Source organism: Eumetopias jubatus, unplaced genomic scaffold (genome assembly GCF_037043125.1).
Source record: "Eumetopias jubatus isolate StellerSeaLion01/CBP00866 unplaced genomic scaffold, mEumJub1_p1.0 scaffold_1, whole genome shotgun sequence".
NCBI classification, from domain to species: domain Eukaryota; kingdom Metazoa; phylum Chordata; class Mammalia; order Carnivora; family Otariidae; genus Eumetopias; species Eumetopias jubatus.
In genome coordinates this window covers 81,422,434-81,444,041 of record NW_028274807.1, presented here as the reverse complement: position 1 = coordinate 81,444,041, position 21,608 = coordinate 81,422,434, and the positions used below count along the sequence as shown (strand labels likewise).

The 21,608-nt window shown below is 52.1% G+C and overlaps 2 protein-coding genes across 8 annotated transcripts in view; one reads left to right on the top strand and one right to left on the bottom strand.

Annotated features, from left to right (window-relative positions):
• Positions 1 to 281: 281 nt before the first annotated feature.
• The window catches only part of ECE2 (endothelin converting enzyme 2), a 30,473-nt gene continuing 9,146 nt past the window's right edge, over positions 282 to 21,608 (top strand). For 2 of the 7 annotated variants that reach the window (XM_028101186.1, XM_088025194.1), the window contains exons 1-7: positions 17,912 to 17,950; positions 18,230 to 18,316; positions 18,665 to 18,800; positions 19,022 to 19,237; positions 19,696 to 19,820; positions 19,924 to 20,070; positions 20,234 to 20,299. In XM_028101186.1, coding sequence (XP_027956987.1) covers positions 17,912 to 17,950; positions 18,230 to 18,316; positions 18,665 to 18,800; positions 19,022 to 19,237; positions 19,696 to 19,820; positions 19,924 to 20,070; positions 20,234 to 20,299 — 816 coding nt within the window. Of the gene's footprint in view, positions 560 to 5,458; positions 5,743 to 6,261; positions 6,726 to 17,911; positions 17,951 to 18,229; positions 18,455 to 18,664; positions 18,801 to 19,021; positions 19,238 to 19,695; positions 19,821 to 19,923; positions 20,071 to 20,233; positions 20,300 to 21,608 lie in introns of those variants that run through there. The other 5 variants (XM_088025190.1, XM_088025193.1, XM_028101185.1 and 2 more) reach the window with 5 other exon arrangements.
• CAMK2N2 (calcium/calmodulin dependent protein kinase II inhibitor 2) lies at positions 8,173 to 9,282 on the bottom strand. Its single transcript, XM_028101189.1, has 2 exons — positions 9,114 to 9,282; positions 8,173 to 8,243 (listed from the first exon to the last, which is right to left on the bottom strand). Exons 1-2 carry the CDS (start codon positions 9,280 to 9,282, stop codon positions 8,173 to 8,175), a joined length of 240 nt encoding a protein of 79 aa, XP_027956990.1.

The window sequence follows — 21,608 nt, the reverse complement described above, 5'->3', positions numbered from 1 at the left end:
TTCCGCGTGCTCAAAACTGGGTAGAAATGAATCTTTCATTAACTTCTTAATGGAAGGAGCCGGCCAAACTGAAAATAAGCAGTGATGAGCCGAGTGAGTCTGACACTATGAGTTTGGCTCTCAGAAGCGAGGGAGCAGTACAGTTGGAGGATTCAAGCTCTGAACGATAGGATTTTCCCACCCGGAGTATTCTTCAAAGAGCTCTCACCAGAGGACGGAAGTTCCACGTGTTTATGTTGAGCAACTGCAGGTGGTGGGCGGAGACACAAGGGCCACGCCTCCCGAATGATACCATCCCTATTAGCTACAAGGGGCACCAAGCCCGGTCCAAAGGTGCTGGCAGTGTGCCCTGCTGCTACAAGCATGGCCTCTCCACGGGCCCGAGCCCCCCCGCCGGAGATACCAGAGCAGAACTGCAGGTACCGTGAGGTTCAGTATTGGGACCAGCGCTACCGGAATGCGGCTGACTCAGCCCCTTACGAGTGGTTCGGGGACTACTCCTCCTTCCGTGCCCTCCTGGAGCCTGAGCTGCGGCCCGAAGACCGTATCCTCGTGCTAGGTGGGTAGTCCCGGCGTTCACCAGCCCAGGTGGAGCGGGCTGGAGCCGCCCCGGCCCTGTCCGCTGTCCTCGAGTCTGTTTGTCCCTCTCGGGAGCCAAGATCCAGTACTTTCAGAATCTCGGCAGGATTTAGCCAGGGCAACGGGAGTCAAGAGATTCTTAGTCCAAGCTTCTCCACCCCCACCCCACCCCCCCGGAGAAAGACAGTCTCTGAGTCTGAGTTTGTAGGTATCCTAGGACCCTGTTCCAGACCCTCGGGGAGACAGCCTCGAGCCCTGGAGAGCTCAGAAGACCTAGTTCAAGTCTCAGTGCTAGTTGGCTGTATGACTTAGGACAAGTTGTGAACTCAGTTCTGAGCTTCAGAGTCACTTCTACAAATGGAACTGCGAGCTCAAGGCGGATGAGGAACGTTCAGGCACCTCGAGCACGATGCCTAGCATTTATCTGTTAGCGCCAAGGGGCACCGGAAGCCACAGTCACCTGGAGAGACCTCTCTCCACACTCCCAGCCCTACCTGAAACTTGGTCCTATGTCCCATGTGCAGTGAGAGCGAGGACAGCGCCCTCTGAGGTCGGAGGGGAGATTGCTGCCTAGCGTTTATCTGTTACCGCCATGGGCACCGGAAGCCACTGTCACCTGGAGAGACCTCTCTCCACACTCCCAGCCCTACGTGAAACTTGATCCTAGGTCCCCTGTGCAGTGAGGGCGAGGACAGTGCCCTCTGAGGTCGGAGGGGAGATTGCAGCCAAGATTGGTGGGATCCTCCACAGCGAAATGTACAAATGCAGGGGTGCAAGGTGGGGCTCTGAGAGGTCCAGCAGCACCCTGGGGTTCTCTCCCACTGCCGCCCCTGGGGGCTCCAGTGAAGTTTGAGCAACAGGTTTCCTTCTAATTTAGTTTTTATTTTGGTATTTGTAAAAGCATGTGTATGTTTAAATGAAATATTTCATATATATATGAGACATCTATAATACAGTATATGTGTAAAGTATAAATAATAAATTAATGCGTTTGTATACCCTACTCAGTTTGAGAAATAGAACATTCCTAGGACTAGAAAGGACGTATAACCTAGTGCTTAAGAACTTGGACCCTGGAGGGAGTTAATTATGTTGAAATCTTTGCTTATGTAACCTTAGCTGTGGAATCATGGGCAAAAGCATAGAATCTTAGCTGTGGAATCATGGACAAAACACCTAAATTTCTGCACTTTCATTTTCTCGGCCTTAAAAAAATAAGAGTGTTTATTTATTGGCTTTTTTAAATGATTGAGTATGAAAGACATCTGGGACAATGCCTAGCAAAATAAAAGGCCCCAGGTATATTCAAGGTTTTCTGTGTGGTCCCCCAAACCCCTTCTTCCCAGGGGTAAAAACTCTCTTGAATTGTGTGCTTTTAAACCATTGTATTTATTTCTAAATTTACCATAGATCTATGTTTTTCAAGCTTTAGTGTCCATCAAAATCACCTGGAAAGGTGTACCCTACCCTGAGATTCTAATTCTAGGGATGGTCTCAGGTGGGCCTCGGGATTCTGTAGTTTCAACAGATCCACAGCTGATTCTCATGCTGGTGATTGGCAGAATAACACTGCCTTAAAATCTGCTTGACCGAGAGTTATCCTTTTCTGGATAGAGGGGAGAAAAATCTAAAAATCAGAGGAAAACTTTCCTGGCAAGATTCCCCAAATCTAAGAACAGGACTTATGACTTGGGAGTACCTTATGTTACATTCCACCTCAGCAAATGTAAGTTGAGCACCTGGTAGGTGCTAGGGAGTGTGCTGGGCCCCTTCTAACTTATTTAGTCCTCATAACAACCCATAGAGGTGAGTGATAATTATTAGAAGACTTATTCTAGGTTAGGAGTTGGTAAACTTTTTCTGAAAATGGCCAAGTAGTAAATATCTTAGGCTTTGCAGGCTATTTAGTTTCTGTCACCACTGCTCAGTACTGCTGTTATACTGGAAAAGCAGCCATAGACAATACATAAGTGAATGTCTTATGTACTGCTGTGTAGCAGTAAAACTTTATAAAAACAGGTGGCAAGCTGGATTTGGTGACCTTGCTCTAGGTCATTGTCTCAGGTTGGGTTCCCCAGAAGCAAATCCCAAGATGAAGATTCATGTCCCAGTCATTTATTAGGAAAGTGCTTGCAGGAGAAATTGGTAAGAGAGTGAGGGAACGGGGAAGTGGAAAAGGCCAAGCAAGATTGTGATCATAGGCAAAGCATCCCTGAGGGTAGTTTCAGCCCGACATGTCAGAGATGCAAAATGTCAGAAGCAAACATGCCAAAACCTAGGAGCACTCCAAGGGGATCGAATCAGAGCACTGACAGTGTCCACTACTGTCATGCAGCAAGTAAGTGGTGAAGGGTGCCATCTGACTCCAGAGCTTCTATTTCTCTTGTTGCACAACACAGATGGGCATAGAGAGGCATCTGAACTCTGTTGAGACTGATAAAATGGCCACATTGTGAATGAAAGCCTAATGGTCATGCTGTTGTAGCTAAAGACGGAATGTCACTACCGAAGGTGGGTAGACCTCTTGAAAACTGGGAGACAGTTTAGCATAGTGGTTTAAGAGCTTTGGTTCTGGTGTGAGACCTGTATCCAAATTCTGGCTCTACCACTGATTGTGTGACCTTGGGAAAGTTCCTTATCCACTTTGGGCAGCCTCATTTTCCCCCCATCGAGAACATGGTAATAACAGTATCTTCTATATGGAGCTACCTTGAAGATAAACTGAGATAATTCTTATAAAGTGCTTAGCATAGAACCCAATGTTCAGTGACTGTTAGCTATCATTATTATTGAAAATGGGAGTCAGGGGCAGTTTATCCAGGACTGTCCAGAGAACAGAGTACCCTGCCTGAGGGCTTGTGTGTCTGGTACCTATGGCCGAAAGATCTTCATGGCAGATGCAGGCGTATGGCTGTACCAGCTTTGCCAGTATCACACAACTCTGATTCTCTCTCCTTGTTTGATTCTATGCTTCTGAGCCTAATTTGGCTTCAATTTGTATTTCCTATAGAGAGAGAAGGGACTGACCAGAGAGGATTGACAGCCTACTCAGTCCCTATGATGGTTATTTTTCCTATTATAAGTTAATGAATTGGCATTTTGTCTTACACCTCTGTCTCTTGGTATTGGGATAGCAACCACATAGCTCTGGGCTCCCATGTAAGGGGTTCTTGGATGTGGCTCAGTTCTCCAGGGCTCTGCTTTCCTAAAGCTTCACCCGGGAAGGCAGTGACCTTCCCAAGGCCCTTCTTAGTTGCCAGCCTCCAATTACTGAGGCAGCAGGATCAGAAATCACTGCTTTGTAAGCATGATTGGCTCTGTGGTCAGGTTTTGTTCTCGCTTCATCCTTTGTAAAGTTCTCTTGGAAGCCGCCATTCCTGTACCAAGAGGAACAAAGGAAGGAAATTTGGGTTTGTCCACTGTTGGGCAGAGCTCTGAGGGCATATGAGGTCAGGTGTGGGATGGTGAAGGGATCGTGGGTCAGAGAACCCAGCGGGATTTCAACTTGAACTGACTTAGGGTCTCTTGTAAAACCACCCTCACCTCTCATCCCATGTGGTGTGTCTCCCCGGACTTGCTTTGGTTCCAGTGTGGAAAAACATGAACTGGGTTTTCCCAGGCAAGATAGTACTGTCCCTCAGCTGTAGCACCTGAGGAGGAACACAGGAAGGGGCAGCTGAGGACCAGCCAGCAGCCTCTGGGTGCCCCCCCCCCAGGTGCCAAGCCCTATTAGATTAGGGCTATCCTAACAGCTGATCCTGTGATCCTCTTAGGGAGGCAAATGGGGATTAAAGCCAATCTAATCCCCTGTGGGGTCACCAGAACTGTCCCCCAGCTCCATTCCCAGGCTGAGACTGACCACAAGAGGGCCAGCATGCCTTCTTAGGAAGTCACACCTACTGTGTTGTGGATTCACATCCTGTCTCCTAATCTCCACCCCTTCTCTCACCATACTCTGCCCCCTGGGACTGCTTTCCTGGGACTTCCCACCAGAGTGTTAGGATCCTTCAAGGCTCTCATTGGGTTGTCAACTTCCCTGAAAGCCTTGGCTGACCCACCAGAGGAGGGGACAGGAGCCATCCTGTGTGTTTCCACAGCCCATCCCTACTGAAACTCTCATTGCATTATGTGGCAATCACGTGAACACACATCTTTTCTTCCCACCAGAGCATGAGCTCCCTGTTCATCTGCAGAACCCAAATGTACTGCTCAATACATTAAGGAATTATAAGGAATCAGCTCCACTGTGTGTCCCCATCGAGTTCCCCTACACTTGTTAATTCTTTCCCAGAAACCGAAGTAGGGTAGGAAGCCCTCACATGAAGTCTTCCCAGGGCTGATATCATCAAAGTTTCTCTGAGAGGTTAGGGATTAGGATAATAGTACTAGTATTCTAATAATAACGTGGTGGTCCTAATGATGCCAGTAGTATCCCCATTCCGAGTATGAGGAGACAAGCTCAGAGTTGAATGACTTGCCTTGGCTGTATGACTAGAGATATCAGAATCTAGATCTTTGAACTCGGAGGTTCAGAGCTCCTTCAGCTACTCTCCAGCTGTTTTAGTTTTTAAATTTAATGTATCACATCCTGCATGTAGGCTAGGTATTGCCATCTTCATTTTTCTGAATAGGAAATCTAAGTTCCTGGTATGAAAACAACTTGCCCCTAGTCTACGTAGCTAGGAATGTTAGAGCAGGCCATGGGCCCAGCTCTGTATGACTCCAAGTTTCGTGCTTTTTTGTACATGCTGCTTCTCCCTCAGTATTGGGACGGTTTAGGCTGAGAGCAAATGGGCCAAGAGAGGATGGATAACTGGGGAAGTGAGAACCAAAGCTAACCTAGCCCTTGTGCCACCCATCCCGTTCCTTCCCACCCCAGGCTGTGGGAACAGTGCCCTGAGCTACGAGCTGTTCCTTGGAGGCTTCCCTGATGTGACCAGCGTGGACTACTCATCAGTAGTGGTGGCTGTGATGCGGGCTCGATATGCCCATGTGCCCACGCTGCGCTGGGAGACCATGGATGTGCGAGCACTGGACTTCCCCAGTGGCTCCTTTGACGTGGTGCTCGAGAAGGGCATGCTGGATGCCCTGTTAGCTGGAGAACAGGATCCCTGGAATGTGTCCTCTGAAGGTGTCCACACCGTGGACCAGGTGCTAAGTGAGGTGAGGGAAGCAACAAGGAGGGCAGACCGAGAGGTGGGAAGGAAGGGATTGGGGTTTCGGGAGATTGGAAGAACTCAAAAGCTGGAAGGAGGCATAGTTTGGAGCAGGTGGTGGGTCACCTTCAGGACCGCAGTTACCTGAGGGAGGGGGTGGTTAAGCCGAGGCAAGATCACAGGGGGCTGGAGTGGCCAGGCTCACAGATGCAGATGATTGGCTACTGGGTTGTCACGGGGATGAGGTAGCAGCCAGGTTCCAGACAGGTAACACAGATTAGGAGAGTGAGTAGTTGACAGGAAAGCCGTGCCCCTGCACCTAACCTCATTCCCGTGCTCCTGCCTGGGTAGAATATAGCCCTACTCCATGGAATAGACTAGGAGCAGAGAGGAGGCTCACTCTTACCATGGAGAGCCCTGAGCTATGGCATGTAGGGTGGTACCTGCGAGGGTATCTGGGGCCATACTGACCTTTGAGAACCTGGAGATGGACTCCTCACCAGTGACTTCTCTGTCTGCCTTGCAGGTGAGCCGGGTGCTGGTCCATGGAGGCCGGTTCATCTCATTGACCTCAGCTGCTCCCCACTTTCGGATCAGACACTATGCCCAAGCCCGATATGGCTGGTCCCTGAGGCATGCAACCTATGGCAGCGGTTTCCACTTCCATCTTTACATCATGCAGAAGGGCAGAGAGCTCACTATAGCCCAGCTGGCTGTTGGGACCCAGGTCCTCTCACCCCCTAGACCTCCCACTGCACCTTGCTTCCTCCAGGACTCAGATCACGAGGACTTCCTCAATGCCATTCAGCTGTGAGGCCAGAGGCATGGTCCTCTGGCCCTCCCTGCCTTTCTGCCCTGGACTCTTCAAGAATTCCTGACTCAGGGCTTAGGGTTTGATTCAGGGTGTTCACAATCCCAGAGGGCTCACGCCTAAGATAGAGCTGATGGGAGCAACCCCACATGAAACAATACAGCCCAGGTCAAACTAGATCCCAGACCCCAGGTTTCTGGTTTCCTTCTTAGGTTCCTCAGATTTTCCCTGGCTTCCCCAACTTCCTCCCTTACCATACTGAATCACCAGTGATTCATCCCCTAGGGCAAAGCTCAGCACAACCCCTCCACATGCCAGCCAGACTCCGAGACCTGCATCCCTGGGGCCTATTATTGACCCCCATTCAACTGGGATTTATCCAAAGGAGGCTGCAGACTTTGAATCAAGATTGCTTTATGCTTCTGATCCCAGCTTCAGCTCCAACTCTAGTCTCCTATCCTGCTTGGGTTGTATATTTACCCAAAGAAGCTACACTGCAATGAACTTCTCAGGCCAGGCTGGCCTGCCTGTTTACTTGGCAACCCTTCCCTGCCAGCAACGTGCACCTGAGACTCCCGAGTCTCTGCCCCCTCCCCAGAAGGGGTTGGAGCCATTTTGGTCGGGCTCCTGAGCAGACCAAAGCAGTGGTCACACACACGCAGGGAGGTCTGTGTTTATTCACACACTCCTGGTACAGTGAGGATGGAGGAACATTTACAAAGGACACCCCTGGGTTGAAAACATCTCCAGGGCCACGGGTGTCATCCAAAGGTGCCAAGCAGTCCTCACTTGGGTTCCCAGGGGCAGGATGCAGGGGTCCAAGGTAAAATCAGACCTGGGCCCTTGGAAGGTGATACCTTGAGAGGAGGGGTCTGCCAGAGAGTCGCCTGGGGTCAGGCCTGAGCAGACTGACCATGTGGTTGGTTACCATGTTGGGGGCTCCTTCCATCTCAGACTCAACACCCATCCTATCTGCCAGGCGCAGAAGAGCGTGGCCGAGACTCGGGGGGGAGGGGGAGGCACGAACCATGAGGGGAGCCAGTAAACAAAGAGTCGGATATAAAAATACAAATGTGCTGAGGAAGTCCCTTAGAAAGAGGCTGAGGCTGGGGTCACGCCAGACAGGGGTGGGAGTGAGGGAGCGGCCTGGAGGGCTGGGCTCAGGTGGGTGGGAAGCTCATGCAAATACGCAGCCAAACATTCCTGGCTGCGCGCGCGGTTCGACACCGGCCGGCAGCGGGCTCTGCAGACCAGACCGGCCGGAGAGGGGCGGGGCAGGGGAGCCGTGCGGGAGGGGGCGGGTCAAGGGCTGAGGGCCGCGGGTCTCTGTGTCCGTTCCGGTGTGCGGGGTGGGGCTGCGGCCCGAGGTTCTAAAGTGCATGAGCGCGGCGGCGGGCTCCGGGCCGGTCCGCGCCGCCGCTACCGCCGCCGCCGTGGTGCTGAAGCGGACAGCTCCGGAGTGCCAGGCGGCGGCGGCAGCGACTCCAACCCGAAGGCGGCGCGGCCCTGCAGCCCCCGCCCGCGGGCGCCTGGGCCGGGGCGGGGGGCGCCGGCAGCCGCATAGCCGGCCCGCGCTCCTGGCCGCTGCGGGGCTGGGCCCGGAGCCTGCCGCCGGAGCCGGCGCGTCTACACTCCGGACGGCGGCTTCTCCCCCATCCCCTTCAGCACGTCGTCTATCCGGTCATCCTCGATCACCACTGCGCAGGGAGAAAGCGCGTCAGCCGCGCGGCCTCAGGGGGCGGCGGCGGCGAGAATGGGCCCCGCGTCCTCGCGCCCCGAACAGCTACTTCCCGTGGCTCAGTGACGCCCCTCGGACGCCCGTGCCACAGTGCCCTCCCTATCCGAATTCTGCCGACTGGACCCACAGCCGAGCCTAGTTCCCACAGGCCCTCCTCCCCTCCCTATGGAGGAACGCCCCCTGTTCCAACCAGCAGTTCAACCTCCCAGTCCAAACCCTCCCGCCGCCTGAGCTCTCTTCCATCCAAGCTGATCATCCTTTTGCTCGTGGGAGCCCCCTCTTCAACAGAACCCCCTTCTCAAACAGAATCTTCACCTCGTCCAACTCTCTCTCCACCCTAACCCTCTCGCCGCTGGAACCCCTCTTCCGATGCTGGCACCAACAGAGCCCCCTCCCCATGCAAACAACGAGGACAATCGAATCCCCGGCCCCCCTGTCCTCTCTCCAATCGGACGTCCCTTCCCACCCGAAGGTTCTTCTGAAGCATCCACCGACACAGCGTTTGATCCTGAAGAAGCGGCCAGTCGCCCCACGTTCCCACTTCAGGTAGCCCCAAATGCCCCGGCCGGCCCCTCCCCCTTGCCCGGGTGTCAGGGCTCTACTTCCAGAGGTGGCGAGCATCGAATCCGGGGCACTGCGTTCCCGGGAGAGGGGAAGAGAGGGACACAAGACTGCAGCGGGGGCACCCCCCCCCAAACCCCGGCCGGCGAGCGGCTGGCTGCGCTGGTCTGCGGCAAGAGCTGCGGGCGCTTGGCGGGGAACGGCAGCCGGGGGGCGCCCGGCGAAGGGTTTCTGGGTCAAGCGGCGACTCCGGGCCCCGGCCGCATACCTCTCTTGGCTCGGCCGATCTGGCCCAGCTTGGGGGGTCGCTTGGCTTGGTTGCCCGCGAAGAAGGAGTTGGTGTCCTGCAGGCGGCAACTGAAGGAGAGGTCGGAGCCCTCGGGGTCGGCGGCGAAGCGGCCCATCTTGTCCTCACTGTAGGGTAGGATCTCCGACATGGCGGGCGCGGGGTGGGCGCGGGACTGCGGCGGGGCGCGGGCGGCGGGCTAGCTGCCGGACCGGCCCTAGCTCAGCAGGGGAGCCGGCGGAAGGATGAAGTCATGCAGCATCCGGGGCTGCGGAGCCAAGCGGGGCCTCCTCCCCCGCGCCTCCGCCTCCCGGGCCGCTGGGCAGGCGGCGGCGGCGGCGGCGGCGGAGGTGGTGACGGGGACCGGGCGGGGGCGGTGCGCGGGGGGCGGGGGTGGCGGCGGCGGCAAGAGCGGAATGACGATGAGCGCCCGACTGCCGCAGAGCGCGGCAGGCGGGGCGCGGTGGAGGTGGAGCGGACACCGGCCGGGGGAGAGAGGCGGGGCAGGGGGGCGGGGAACAGGAGCGCGCCCCGCACTCAACCGAGGGCTGGGAGCGTTAATGGGAGGGTCCTGCACTAGGCGGGAGAGGCGGCTGGACGAATTGTACGGGCCAACGGGTGCAGGATCTGGCTGGGAGAGGCGGGACTGGGGGGTGGGAGGGGGGGTTGGCGGGAGGGAGACCGGCCCCCGAGGGGCGGGAGGAGGGTCAGGCAAGTAGTCTTCTAGAGGCGAGGAAGGGGAACTGGGAATTGGGGGGTGGGGCGGGGCCAGAAGCCTGGAGTCTGGACAGCATTCGAAAGGGGGGACTCCGGAAATAAGCTGGGGGGGGAGGGTCCCATACCGCTTAGGTGTGCTGGACTGTGGCGAACCCGCGGATGCGAGAATAGCTCAGGCGGGGGGTTGGTGTCACCGCGGTTGGCGCGTTTGTGTCGGATTGGTCTTTGGGTCTTAACTGTTTATCTGGAGTGTTTCTTTGCCGGTCTGTGTCTGTCTGCCTATCTATGTATCAGTCTAGCTCTCTGTGTCTGTATCTGTTTCTGCGCCCCGTATCTCTTTGTGTCACAGTCTCTGTCTACTTCTGTTTCTTAGGAATGTCTCTACCTTTCTGTATGTCTCCATGCTTGGCCCCCGTACCTACTTGCCACTGTAACCATCTCCTGAGTCTGTGTATTTCGGTCTCTCCTAGGAGGAATCTCGGTAATTGGGCCGACGCGCGCGCACCAGGGCAGACCCCCCACCCCTGCTGCTGGCGCCGAAACTCGAGCTCAAAGCGCCTCCCGTGCACCGCAGTTCTCCTGGCCCTGGAGGTTCGCGCGGCGCGCGCTGTGTAAAAAGAATGAATGGTGGCGTCGCGGCGGGCGCCCTGGCTGCAGGTGACGCGGGGAAGCCCGGAGCGCCTGAGGACGCGGCGCGCGCCCGTGGGTATCCGGAGGTAGAAGACGAGGGACAGAGGGTACGTCTGCCCGCGTTGTGGGGGGTCACGTGACAGTTCCCGCTGCACAGACGGGAAAGCGTTCTCTCTCCCCTACCCCCAGCGGGCCGTCAGCAGCCGCGTCACCTGCTTGCTAGCGCGCAGGGGCTCTGGCGCAATCACTGGCCTTGGGGGTGGGGGGAGGTCCCACACTTGGCGTAGCTGACGACAGCAACGATTAGGATAATAAGCCTCCCGTACATTCACTCCATACCCGAGGCTGAGGGGGTCTCTACTGTCCCTGAAGCGCTTTACCTCCTTCCCTTCAAATCTCACAGTTAGTGAAGCTGCCTGGTGCTGGGTCTCCTTCCTCCAATTTCTCACCAAGTGTTAGTCCCAGGGATGCAGAGGCTAATGCCATGGTGGCTGCCCTCAGGGACCAGGATTGGCGACGGGAGTAGTGCCAGAGAATACGTCTGTGCAAGATTCACTCAAGGCCTCAGACCTAGAGGCCCATCCCTATCAAGTCCTCCTCAGCTGCATCCTTCTCTCTGGGATGAGCGCCAAACCTGGAGGCCCAGCTGGAATGAAAGGAGCCCTGAGATCTGGAGGGACAAGAGATGCTGAAGCTCAGGGTCACTAGGAGAAAGTCCAGAAAATTCTACCCCCACTAGAGGTTATCTAGAAATGGGTTCCAATCCTGGCTCTGCCACTTTCTGTATGACCTTGAACTGAAAGCCCCATAATTATAGTTTTAAAAAGTACATTCATTTAGGGGTGCCTGGCTGGCTCAGTCAGTGGAGTGTGCCGCTCTTGATCTTGGGTTGTAGGTTCAAGCCCTACTTGGGGTGTAAAGATTACTTAAAGATAAAATCTTAAAAAAAATTCATTCATGTTCACTTGTAACATTTTAGGAAAATATAGAAACTTGCATGAAACCTTTGATAGATATCCCTCCAAGCTTTTCCTCATCCGTTTGCATAATATGCATACCTCTCCGAGCCTCCGTTTTCTAGTCTGAAGCATTAGAGATGATAGAACCTACATTAAGGACAGTTTTGTAGATGAAATTGTTGTCCTGACATGAAGTGGATTGTCTCAGGAGGTGATGAGCTGTCCCTCACTAAAAGTGCTAAAGGGACCATGAGAGTTCTTGCCAAGGATGAGATGAGAGCGCTGGTGGGGAACTGAAATTTTTCTCTTGTCTACTCCCAGAATGAAAAGATTGGAGAAATAACCGTTGAACTTGGAATTCATTTGGTTAGCTCCTTCTTAAATAATCTTATTCCTGTCCCTGTTGTGTGTGGTAGATCATGATTAAAGCAAAAGACCTAAGTACAAAATTGTAAAGATACAGAATGATATAAGCTACAGCTATGTTGTAAAAATGCGGGGGGGGGGGGTGTTCTTTAAATTGTGATCCTCTACTTAAAATTCTGAAGTTCTGCATCACTGTCCATGAGATGAAAATTCATTTTCACAGCTAAAATGAAATTACGTTTGTTTGGATTTTTGTGACAGTGCATTGAATTTCTCAACTGAAAGTCTCTCAAAACCTAGTGGACTTGATCTGTATGTTCTAAACAGAATACTATGCTTTTTGACACTTGAGTAATAATAGCACTTTTATTCAGGTGGAAACTTTAGGCCTGTGTAGTAGGTTGAATAGGGGCCCCCTAAAATTTACATCCACCTGGAACCTCAGAATGTAACCTTATTTGGAAATAGGGTCTTTGCAGATGTAATTAGTTAAATTAAGATGAGGTCATACTGGATTAGAGTGGGTCCTGAATCTAGTCACTGATGTTTTTATAAGAGGACAGATGCACAAAGACTCATACACCCAGGGAAGAAGGCTATGTGAGTAAGGGGAGATAGGAGTTCCTACAAGCCAAGGAACGCCAAGGATTGCTGGGATCCACAAGAAGCTGGAAGAGACAAGGAAAGGTTCTTCCCTAGAACCTTCCTAGGGCGTATGGTCTTGCCCATACTTTTTTTTTAAGATTTTTATTTATTTATTGAGAGAGAGAGAGAGAATGGTAGAGAGAGAGCATGAGAGAGGGAGGGCCAGAGGGAGAAGCAGACTCCCCGCAGAGCGGGGAGCCCGACGCGGGACTCGATCCCGGGACTCCAGGATCATGACCTGAGCCGAAGGCAGCCGCTTAACCAACTGAGCCACCCAGGCGCCCTTGCCCATACTTTTATTTGGACGTTTCACCTCCAGAACTGTGAGAGAATAAGTTTCTGTTGTTTTAAGCTATTCAGTTTGTGGTACTTTGTTACAGCAATCCTAGGGAACAAATGCAACCTGTTACAAATATTTTAGGTTCATCTTTTTACATCTCTGGTGACTATGTTTCTCCTTCCTTAAACTCTGGGGCCCTTTGCTCTCACCCTGTTGAAGGAAGTCCATACCAGGAGGGTATTTCTGGGACTCATTCTATTTAGCAGAGGCTGATAAATCACAAAAAAGAATAAGGCAGATCTGTGTGGATTGACATGGTAAGATCTCCAAAGCCTGCCAAAATGTCACCAAATAATGACTGTAGAGTGTGATTTCATATATGGGGGAAAAAGTATACACACACATTTATGCATACACACCTACACACACACACACACACACACACACATACACACTGTGTGTTTAGGTATGTAAATGCATATAAAAGAAAGATCTAGAAGGATACATACTCAGCTGCTAATAATGGTTTTCTCTGAGGATGGTACTGGGATCCTCACAGGTGGAATTTCATCTTTTTATTCCATATACTTAATGGAGTATATTACTTTTGCAATAAAAAGTTTTTGATGATTTTTTTAAAGGTTTAAAACCAATGATATAGTCCATTTACCAAACATCACACTCTGGTCCCAGACAAGTCACTTGACTTAGAAGAAAGAATACTAGTTAAGAGCATGGAATTTAGAATCAAATCAAGGACCTGCCTTCTACCTGATGTGTGATGTTGGGTATGTTGGTAAGCTTCCCTGTGTCTTAGGTTCCTCATCTGTAAAATAGGGACAATGATACTGCTAGACTATATCTTATTGGGTCATTGTGAGGATTAAGTAAATTAACATATGTAAAGTCCTTAGGTACGTGCAAGACAATAGAATTTTTAGCTATATATTCAGGAAAGCATAAGGAAGAAATTAAAAGTAATCTCATCATTAGATATGTTAACATTTTGTTGCTGTCCTTCCGATCTCTTTTTTAAAATCTGGGCTTTTATACATTTTTGCTTCACAAAAATGAGATTTTGTAACCCTTTTACTCCCCCATTTAATTCTATACAGAGAACATTTTCCCAGAGCATTAACTCTTCCTTTCCATCCTTTGTAAATGTTACATTGTTATCCCATTGTATGGCTGTTTGATTTATTCAACAAGACCTCTACTCTTTTTTTTTCTAGTCCTCTAATCTTTTTGTTTGTTTAAAGATTTATTTATTTATTTTAGAGAGAGAGACCTGGGGGAGGGGCAAAGGGAGAGGGAGAGAATCCTCAAGCAGACTCCCTACTGAGTGCAGAGCCTGAAGCGGGGCCCTGAAGTGGGGCTCCTTCCCAGGACCCTGAGATCATGACCTGAGCTGAAATCAAGAATCAGTTGTTTAACCGACTGAGCCACCCGGGTGCCCCTGTTTGTTTTTGTTGTTATTACAGACCGAGCTGTGATGAATAAATCTTGTAGGGAAAAAATGGTCCCAATATTTTGTAGCTCCTCCAATCAAGTAGTAAATTCTATTTCTCCCTCCCTGAATCCGGGCTTGACCATCTGACTTGTTTTGCCCAATCAGGACATTAGGATATGTGGGACAGGCAGAGGCTTGAAAACCGTTTACATACTGGGGCTTGCCCTGTTTTTTTGTTTCTGGGAATCCTTAGACCACCCTATGAAGGAGGCTGGGCTAGACTACTAGAGGAGACACCACATAGAGCCAGGGCCCAGTCATCCCAAATGAGGCCCAAACATGACAGTGAGGCCATTCAGCTATACCATCCAGCTCTTGCTGAGCTGACGTGGAACCGAAGAACCATCCAATCAACCTGAAGTACATAAGAAATAATAATTGTTTGCTATTTTAAGCCACAAAGTTTGGGGAGGTTTGTTCTGCAGCAAAAACTAACTAATACAAACATCCTATAGATAATGCTTATTTCCTGGAACAATTTCCCAGAATTAGACTTTCTGGTTCAGAGTATATACACTTACACCTTTAAAAAAAAAGATTTTATTGATTTATTTGAGAGAGAGAGAGCAAGAGATTGAGAGAACGAGTGGGGCGAGGGGCAGAGGGAGAAGCAGACTTCCTGTGGAGCAGGGAGCCTGATGTGGGACTCATCCAGTGACCCTGGGATCATGACCTGAGCCAAAGGCAGACGTTTAACCAACTGAGCTACCCAGGTGCCCACACTTACACCCTTTGACTCATATTGCCAAAAAAGTCATATCAATTTATAAACTACCAACAATCTAGAGAGTGCCCATATTTCCCATCTTTGTCAATACTGGACATTAATGTGTCTTGTTATCTTGATGACTACATTGTCCTTGTAAGTTTAGCATATAAACTGTTGTCCATTTCCTCTCAATTCAAAATCAATTTAGAAGGGGAAAAAAAAAGACCAAAAGAAAGATTATTTTAGGAATATGAAAAGAAGAGCAGAAAAGATAGGAAAAAAATAATAGAACGAGAGAGGGAAAAAGAGACAAAGGTGTTAAACATAGAGGAAAGAAAATAGAATTATAGAATAGAGCAACCTCCAAGCCTCTCATACTAGGGTATTTAACATGTAATCAGGAATAGTTATGAGCCTGATAAATGATTTGAATCAGGAAAGAGACATGGAAAGGAAGTGTGCATTTAGGGCAAGCCTGGTGAAACTGAGAGCACTGTAAAACTAGGTGCCAGGCTCTCTCCTAAGTGGCTGCATGTAATTGTCACAGCAACTCTCTGAGACACCGATGACTGTTCCCATTTTACAGATGGAGAAAATTAAGGGTCTGAGCTTTCAAGTAACTTGATAAAGATCATACAGCTGATCAAGATTTGAGTCCAGTTCTGTCTGGCTTGAAAACTGATGTGTTTCCCCTTACCCTTGCAGAGGAAATGTGAAAGAAGACCAACAACTAATGTTGGGAGGAAGTATATCCTCCTTTTGATTCCTGTTGCCAAAGTGCTCTCCAGAAAGCAGCCAGAATGCCTGGGTTTGAATCCCAGCTCTGCTACTTACTAACCGTGTGACTCTTAGTCTCTCTATGCCTCAGTTTCCTCATCCGTAAAATGGCTTCATAATTGCCGTGAGGGTAAAAGAGTACCTAGATGTAAAGGACTTACAACAGTGGCTGGCACATACTAAAGTGCTATAAAAGCTTGCTATTTCCATTGTGGCATGGAGCCACACGACTAATTCTAAGGAGCCTGTTGCCAGGAAGTTCTTATATAGTAGCTTTGGTTACACTCACATGGTCATGCCATGGTGGAATTTCCCATGGACCAGACTGCCCCTGCTGCCATGTTCCCCTTCATCCAGCTTTGGGGGTGATAAGGGAAAGAGGTGAGTGCTGTGATACCACACTGTCATCAGAGTGAACAAGAACAACTTCAGAAAACTGTCCCAAGTGGATATTCCAAGGCCTTGCTGCTGCAGACCCCAGTATGGCTGAATGTGAAAGCTTCTTGACTAGGGAACCCCTAATTAACCTAGAACCCATCTACCTGGAGGAATAGAACAGCCTTCCTTCCACATTAAAATTCTCATTTCTATCCATAGGATTTTAACAACAGTAACACAAAAATAGCAGCTCACACATTGAGTGCCCTTTACATGCCAGACAGTGTCTTTTGACATGGGTACTATTCTCATTTCAATTTTACAAGTGATGACATTGAGTGTGAATCCAGACTCCTTCATCCTACCTATAACACTACACTCTCTCCTATTTGAGAACATGAAATTGGCAGTGTGTGTGTGTGTGTGTGTGTGTGTGTGTGTGTAAATGCCAAAGAAAGCGATCCAACATTCTCAGCCTGATCAATTCATCATCCACCCGCCTTCCCAGCCATAAGAGCAGCCCATATTAGAACCTCATGCAGCAAGCTGAGGACTGAGGTGAGTGTCGAGAAATGGATTATGGATTTGCCACCATTCTGAGCCTTCTCAGGTCAAACTCATGTACTCTGTTGGGGGAAGGGGGAGGAGGATGAGGCACTTTTTAAAAAAACTGTGGCAAAAAAACCCACTAGGCACTCTTTCAGTGCAGCTGACTGCAACACCACCAGGCCTGATTAAGGAATGACAATATGGAAGGCAGATGGCAGAGGCATGGACACGCCACACTATTGCCTTTCAGTTCAATATTGCTTGGTTTTTTTTTTTTTCTTGTAAACCTCCCAAATAAAATGGTTTGCTTTCCTCAAGTTAGAAGTGTTAGCACGTCTTTTCTTTAAATATTCGTGCATGGCTGTTTTTTTCCCTGCCAATTTGTCACCATCTGTAACCCTCCCTTTGTGAGATGATCTGATGACAACGATTATCTCGGGGAGTAAAAGTGCAGTCTGGAAGCAACGGGAAGAGTAGTCAGAGTGTGGGTTATGTGTGTGCTGTCCGCGTGGGCTGTGTGTACGTACAGAAGGACAGTGTAGTTCGTGTGTTGGCTCGGGATGCCTCGAAGAGGTACAGAAGGTGAGTGTGCAGTGTGTATGTACACTGTGTGTGTGTCTTGTGTGTGTGCGGACCATGTGTTGGGCTGAGTGCCTGCCTGTGTACTTTGGGTCTGTGTGCTCTCTGGGTAGATACTGTGTGGACACCCTGTATGTGGGTCGACCCCCGTGTGCTGCTCTTCATGTGCTGGCTGAAGAGGGGCTGTGTGGACTGCTGCGGGCAGATGTTCCTCCCGAAAGCATCATTTCCTAAAGGTGTTTAAGGGGGATGGGGAGGGCCTGCAATGTGGGGAATGGGGCCATGAAATACCACCAGGGGTTGGGCCTGGGTCAAAGGCATGGAAATTACGGGTGGCTTGCAAGAGGGTGATGCCAGGAGGGGGGCAGGCTAATCCTGAAGAGGACAGGGGTCCGGGCGTCACCGGAGGGCGGCCGCGGGCACCAGAGCGACGCCCGGGCACAGGGCGGGTGGCGGGCCGCGTCCGGCGCGCTCCTCCCCCCACGTTACCCCCCACCCCCAGGCGCGGCGCCGCGGCGGGAGGGGGCTCGGGCAGGCGGGGGTGGCGGCGGCGGCGGAGCGAGGGGCTGCGGCAGCGACCTGATGGCGGGCGGCGGCGAGACCGGGCCGGGGGCCGAGGCCGCGGCCTGGGCAAGGGCCAGCCGCCGGGAGCTCTAAGGTGCCGCCAGCCCCTACTCCACCATGAACGTCGCGCTGCAGGAGCTGGGCGGCGGCGGCAACGTGAGTGGGGGCCCCGGGCTCCGGGGAGAGGACTGCATGGAGGGCTTGCGGCCGAGGGGGCAGGAGGCGTCGGCAGGGACTCGGGCTGGCCGAGAAGGGGCTGCGTGCCGGAGGGGGCGCGGGTCGGAGGGGCCCCGGGCCGGAGAGCCCGGCAGGAGCGAGGGGGGCTCCTCCCTGCAGACAGGAGGGGGCCCGGCCAGGCCAGGGGCACTGGGGCAGGGCCGTGGGCAAAGGGCCCTCTCTGCCTGACCCCGGTTGGCGCCCCCGACTGTCTGGCAGATGGTGGAGTACAAACGGACCACGCTGCGGGAGGAAGACGCACCGGAGACCCCCGTAGAGGGCGGGGCCTCCCCGGACGCTGTGGAGGTGGGCAAGGGGGTTCCCCCTTTCTCACCAGGCCCCAGCCCTGACGTGACGCCTGGCAGACCCAGGAGCTCTGGGCTGACCTGGAGGGTCACCTGCCCCCACCTCAGCTTCATCTCTGGCCTCTGCGCTAGAACTATGGTGAGGCGACTCTAAGCCATGACGTTGCACAAAGCGGGCTCAGGACTCAGCTCAGACCGCCTCATTGCCCCTGTGCCCAAAGTCAACCCCTTTAACGTCTTTGCTCCATGGCTCTGGAAACTGCCTGTGTCTTCACCCTTTGGGAGGACTTCTGTGATCTTGGATTCCCACCGGCAGCTTGCTAGCTCACTGACACCTTGTGTTCCCCAGGTGGGATTCCGGAAGAGGACAAGAGACTTCTTGGGCTCCCACACCCCACTGGAGCTGGTCTTAGCAGCTGTCTCTCTGCTGCTGGCTGCACTGCTCCTGGGCTGCTTGGTGGCCCTGGGGGTCCAGTACCACAAAGGTAGGTGGGCCCACACCTGTCACCAGCCCTCCTAGCTGTGGGGGTGGGGGTGTCCAGGGGCTCAAGGGCCACTAAGGTTTTTTTCTGGTCAGGCCAGTCTTTCCCCAGCTTTTCTCTCTCCTCCCAACCTTCTTGTTGTCATGGCCCTTCCCAAAGCATTTGCCTTTCCCAGACTCACTGACAGTCCCCTACCCCCACCCCCACCATGTCCCCTGCCACAGACCCATCCCATAGCACCTGCCTCACAGAGGCCTGCATTCGAGTGGCTGGAAAAATCCTGGAGTCTCTGGACCGTGGGGTGAGTCCCTGTGAGGACTTTTACCAGTTTTCCTGTGGAGGCTGGATTCAGAGAAATCCTCTGCCTGATGGGCGTTCTCGCTGGAACACCTTCAACAGCCTCTGGGACCAGAACCAGGCCATACTGAAGCACCTGCTTGGTGAGTGGAGCTGTCGGGGAGGCACTGTGCCAAGTAAAACTCACACCTGGAACAGGGCTTTGCATTTAGGTACTCAATAAATGTCCGTGACTGAATGAATAAGTGGATGACTGCAAACTCTCCTCGGGTGGGGGATGCAGAGAGCAGGGGGATCCTGAGAGGTGGAGATGGGTTTGAGGGGACAGATCTTTGAGTATATAAAGAAGGGACTGTCCTCTGCACTCTGCTTGGATCACTGCTGAGGTGTGGTAGGCACCAGGGAGTCTGTGGTGCTTAGAGTCTTTGAGGGTTTCCATGGACAGGGGAGAGGAAGTCACTTTGCTGTTTCAGACAGTCTTCCTGGGTCTACTTTAGGAGGGCTGAGCCTTCACAAGGCAAGGAGAAGGACCAAGCAAGGGCCCAGGACCCCTCTCAGCAGTTAGCATAGTTGCCAACTGGACCTGTGTCCTACCCCACAGAAAATGCCACCTTCAACTCCAGCAGCGAAGCTGAGCAGAAGACACAGCGTTTCTACCTATCCTGCCTGCAGGTGGAGCGCATCGAGGAACTGGGAGCCCAGCCGCTGCGAGACCTCATTGACAAGGTGGGACCCCTGGGGGAGGTCAAGATAGGTCTTGGGAGAGGATGTGGCCCCAGAAAGTTTTGGGGGCCCCTGTGCTATAGTTTCCACTATGGTCTCTACTCAGATTGGTGGTTGGAACATTACGGGGCCCTGGGACCAGGACAACTTCATGGAAGTGCTGAAGGCAGTAGCAGGGACCTACAGGGCCACCCCCTTCTTCACTGTCTACGTCAGTGCCGACTCCAAGAGTTCTAACAGCAATGTTATCCAGGTACCAGTCTGGAGAAGGGTTGGGGGGAACTTATAGACCTTTTGCTGAGCCCAGACTCTCCTCCCCTATGACAGGCAGGCTGGGGTGGCTCCATCCCCCACCCCTGTACAGGAGACCAGGTGTGTGTTGGGGGAAGGCTCACTCCCATGACTTGCTATTGCAGGTGGACCAATCTGGGCTCTTTCTCCCCTCTCGAGATTACTACCTAAACAGGACCGCCAATGAGAAAGTAAGGAGCATCCTCAGAACACCCAACCCCACCCCTCTATTGAGCTGGGCTGACGCTTGTTTACTTTTCCTTTGCCCAGAGTCATAGTGGGGAAGGTGAGCCTGTCCTGTCACCTAGTGAGCCAACTACCCTTCCTTCCTTCTTTATCTCTTCACTCTTCCCTCATTTCCTCCCTCTCTCCCTCCCAGCCTTCCTTCTCACCCTTCTCTCTTTCCTTCCCTCCTTCCCTCCTTCCCTTCCATTCCTTCTCCCCTTCTTTCTTTCCTTCCCCTTATTCTTCTAGGACCACATTTTGTAGGCACCTACCGTGTGCCAGGTGCAATGGGGGAATTCTGAGATGTACCTCTGGAGCCACTGCCCCAAAAAGCTTGCAGTGTAGATGGGTTCATGGACCTAGATAGCTGAGAATGAGCTTCAAAGGGGTCTCTAGGCTTCAGGAGAGACTCAGGTAGTCAGAGGTTTCCTGATGAGATTGCATCTGAGCCGGGCCGCGTAGAATATCTAAGAGCGGGTGAGGGCATGCTGGGTAATGAGAAGAGTTTAAACAAAGTCTTGAAGAAAGATACAGCTAAGGCATGTTTGGACCACGAGAAGGGGTCCAGTTTGGCAAAATGTAGAGCTCCAAGCAGATGACAGGCTGGACAGGTGGGTAGGAATGAGCTGTGGAGGGGACCTGGAATCCTATACAATAAAACACTGAGTTTTATTTCATAGGCCTCTGAGAGCTGTTGCATGTTCCAGAGCAGGAAGGGAGCAACCCAGTAAGCAGTGCTTGTAGATGCAAGAGAGGGAGCCTGGAGTGACAGGTAGATGTGACAAGTAGATGCAAGAGAGGGAGCCTGGAGATGAGTTAAGGCAGTGGTACTCTAGGCTCTGAGCCTGTAAGGGCCCAGATGTGGGAAGTGGCAGAGGGAATATTAGGAAGGGGGGGATGCAAGAGACATAACCAAGGGCAAATCATGAATTGTGGGTTACTGGGTGTTCAAAGAGAGGAGTAGGAGGAAGAGATAAAGACAGATGAGGCTGGAAGCTGGAGCGATGGTGGAGTGGAGGAGTCCTTGGAGAACCAGGGGTGCCTGGAGGAAGAACCGGCTCAGAGCACACTGGGGAAGAGGAGACAGTGTGACGTCACAGGAACAGGGCAGACTCTGGGGTCAGACCTTGATTTCGATCCCAGCCCTGTGGCTTGGTGCAAGGTGAAGCTGTTTCTTCATCTGTAAAATGGGGATCATAGCATTTACCTCCTATGGTGTCTATCTGGGAAAGAGGGGACACAAGCTTATGCAGACACTCAGGGAGTGGGAGCCAC

Excerpts from the sequence above, each read along its gene's own strand:
- CAMK2N2 (XM_028101189.1), bottom strand. The coding sequence starts at position 9,282 with ATGTCGGAGATCCTACCCTACAGTGAGGACAAGATGGGCCGCTTCGCC. Across the intron at positions 8,244-9,113 it reads GATCGGCCGAGCCAAGAGAG|TGGTGATCGAGGATGACCGG; the intron begins GTATGCGGCCGG and ends CTCCCTGCGCAG.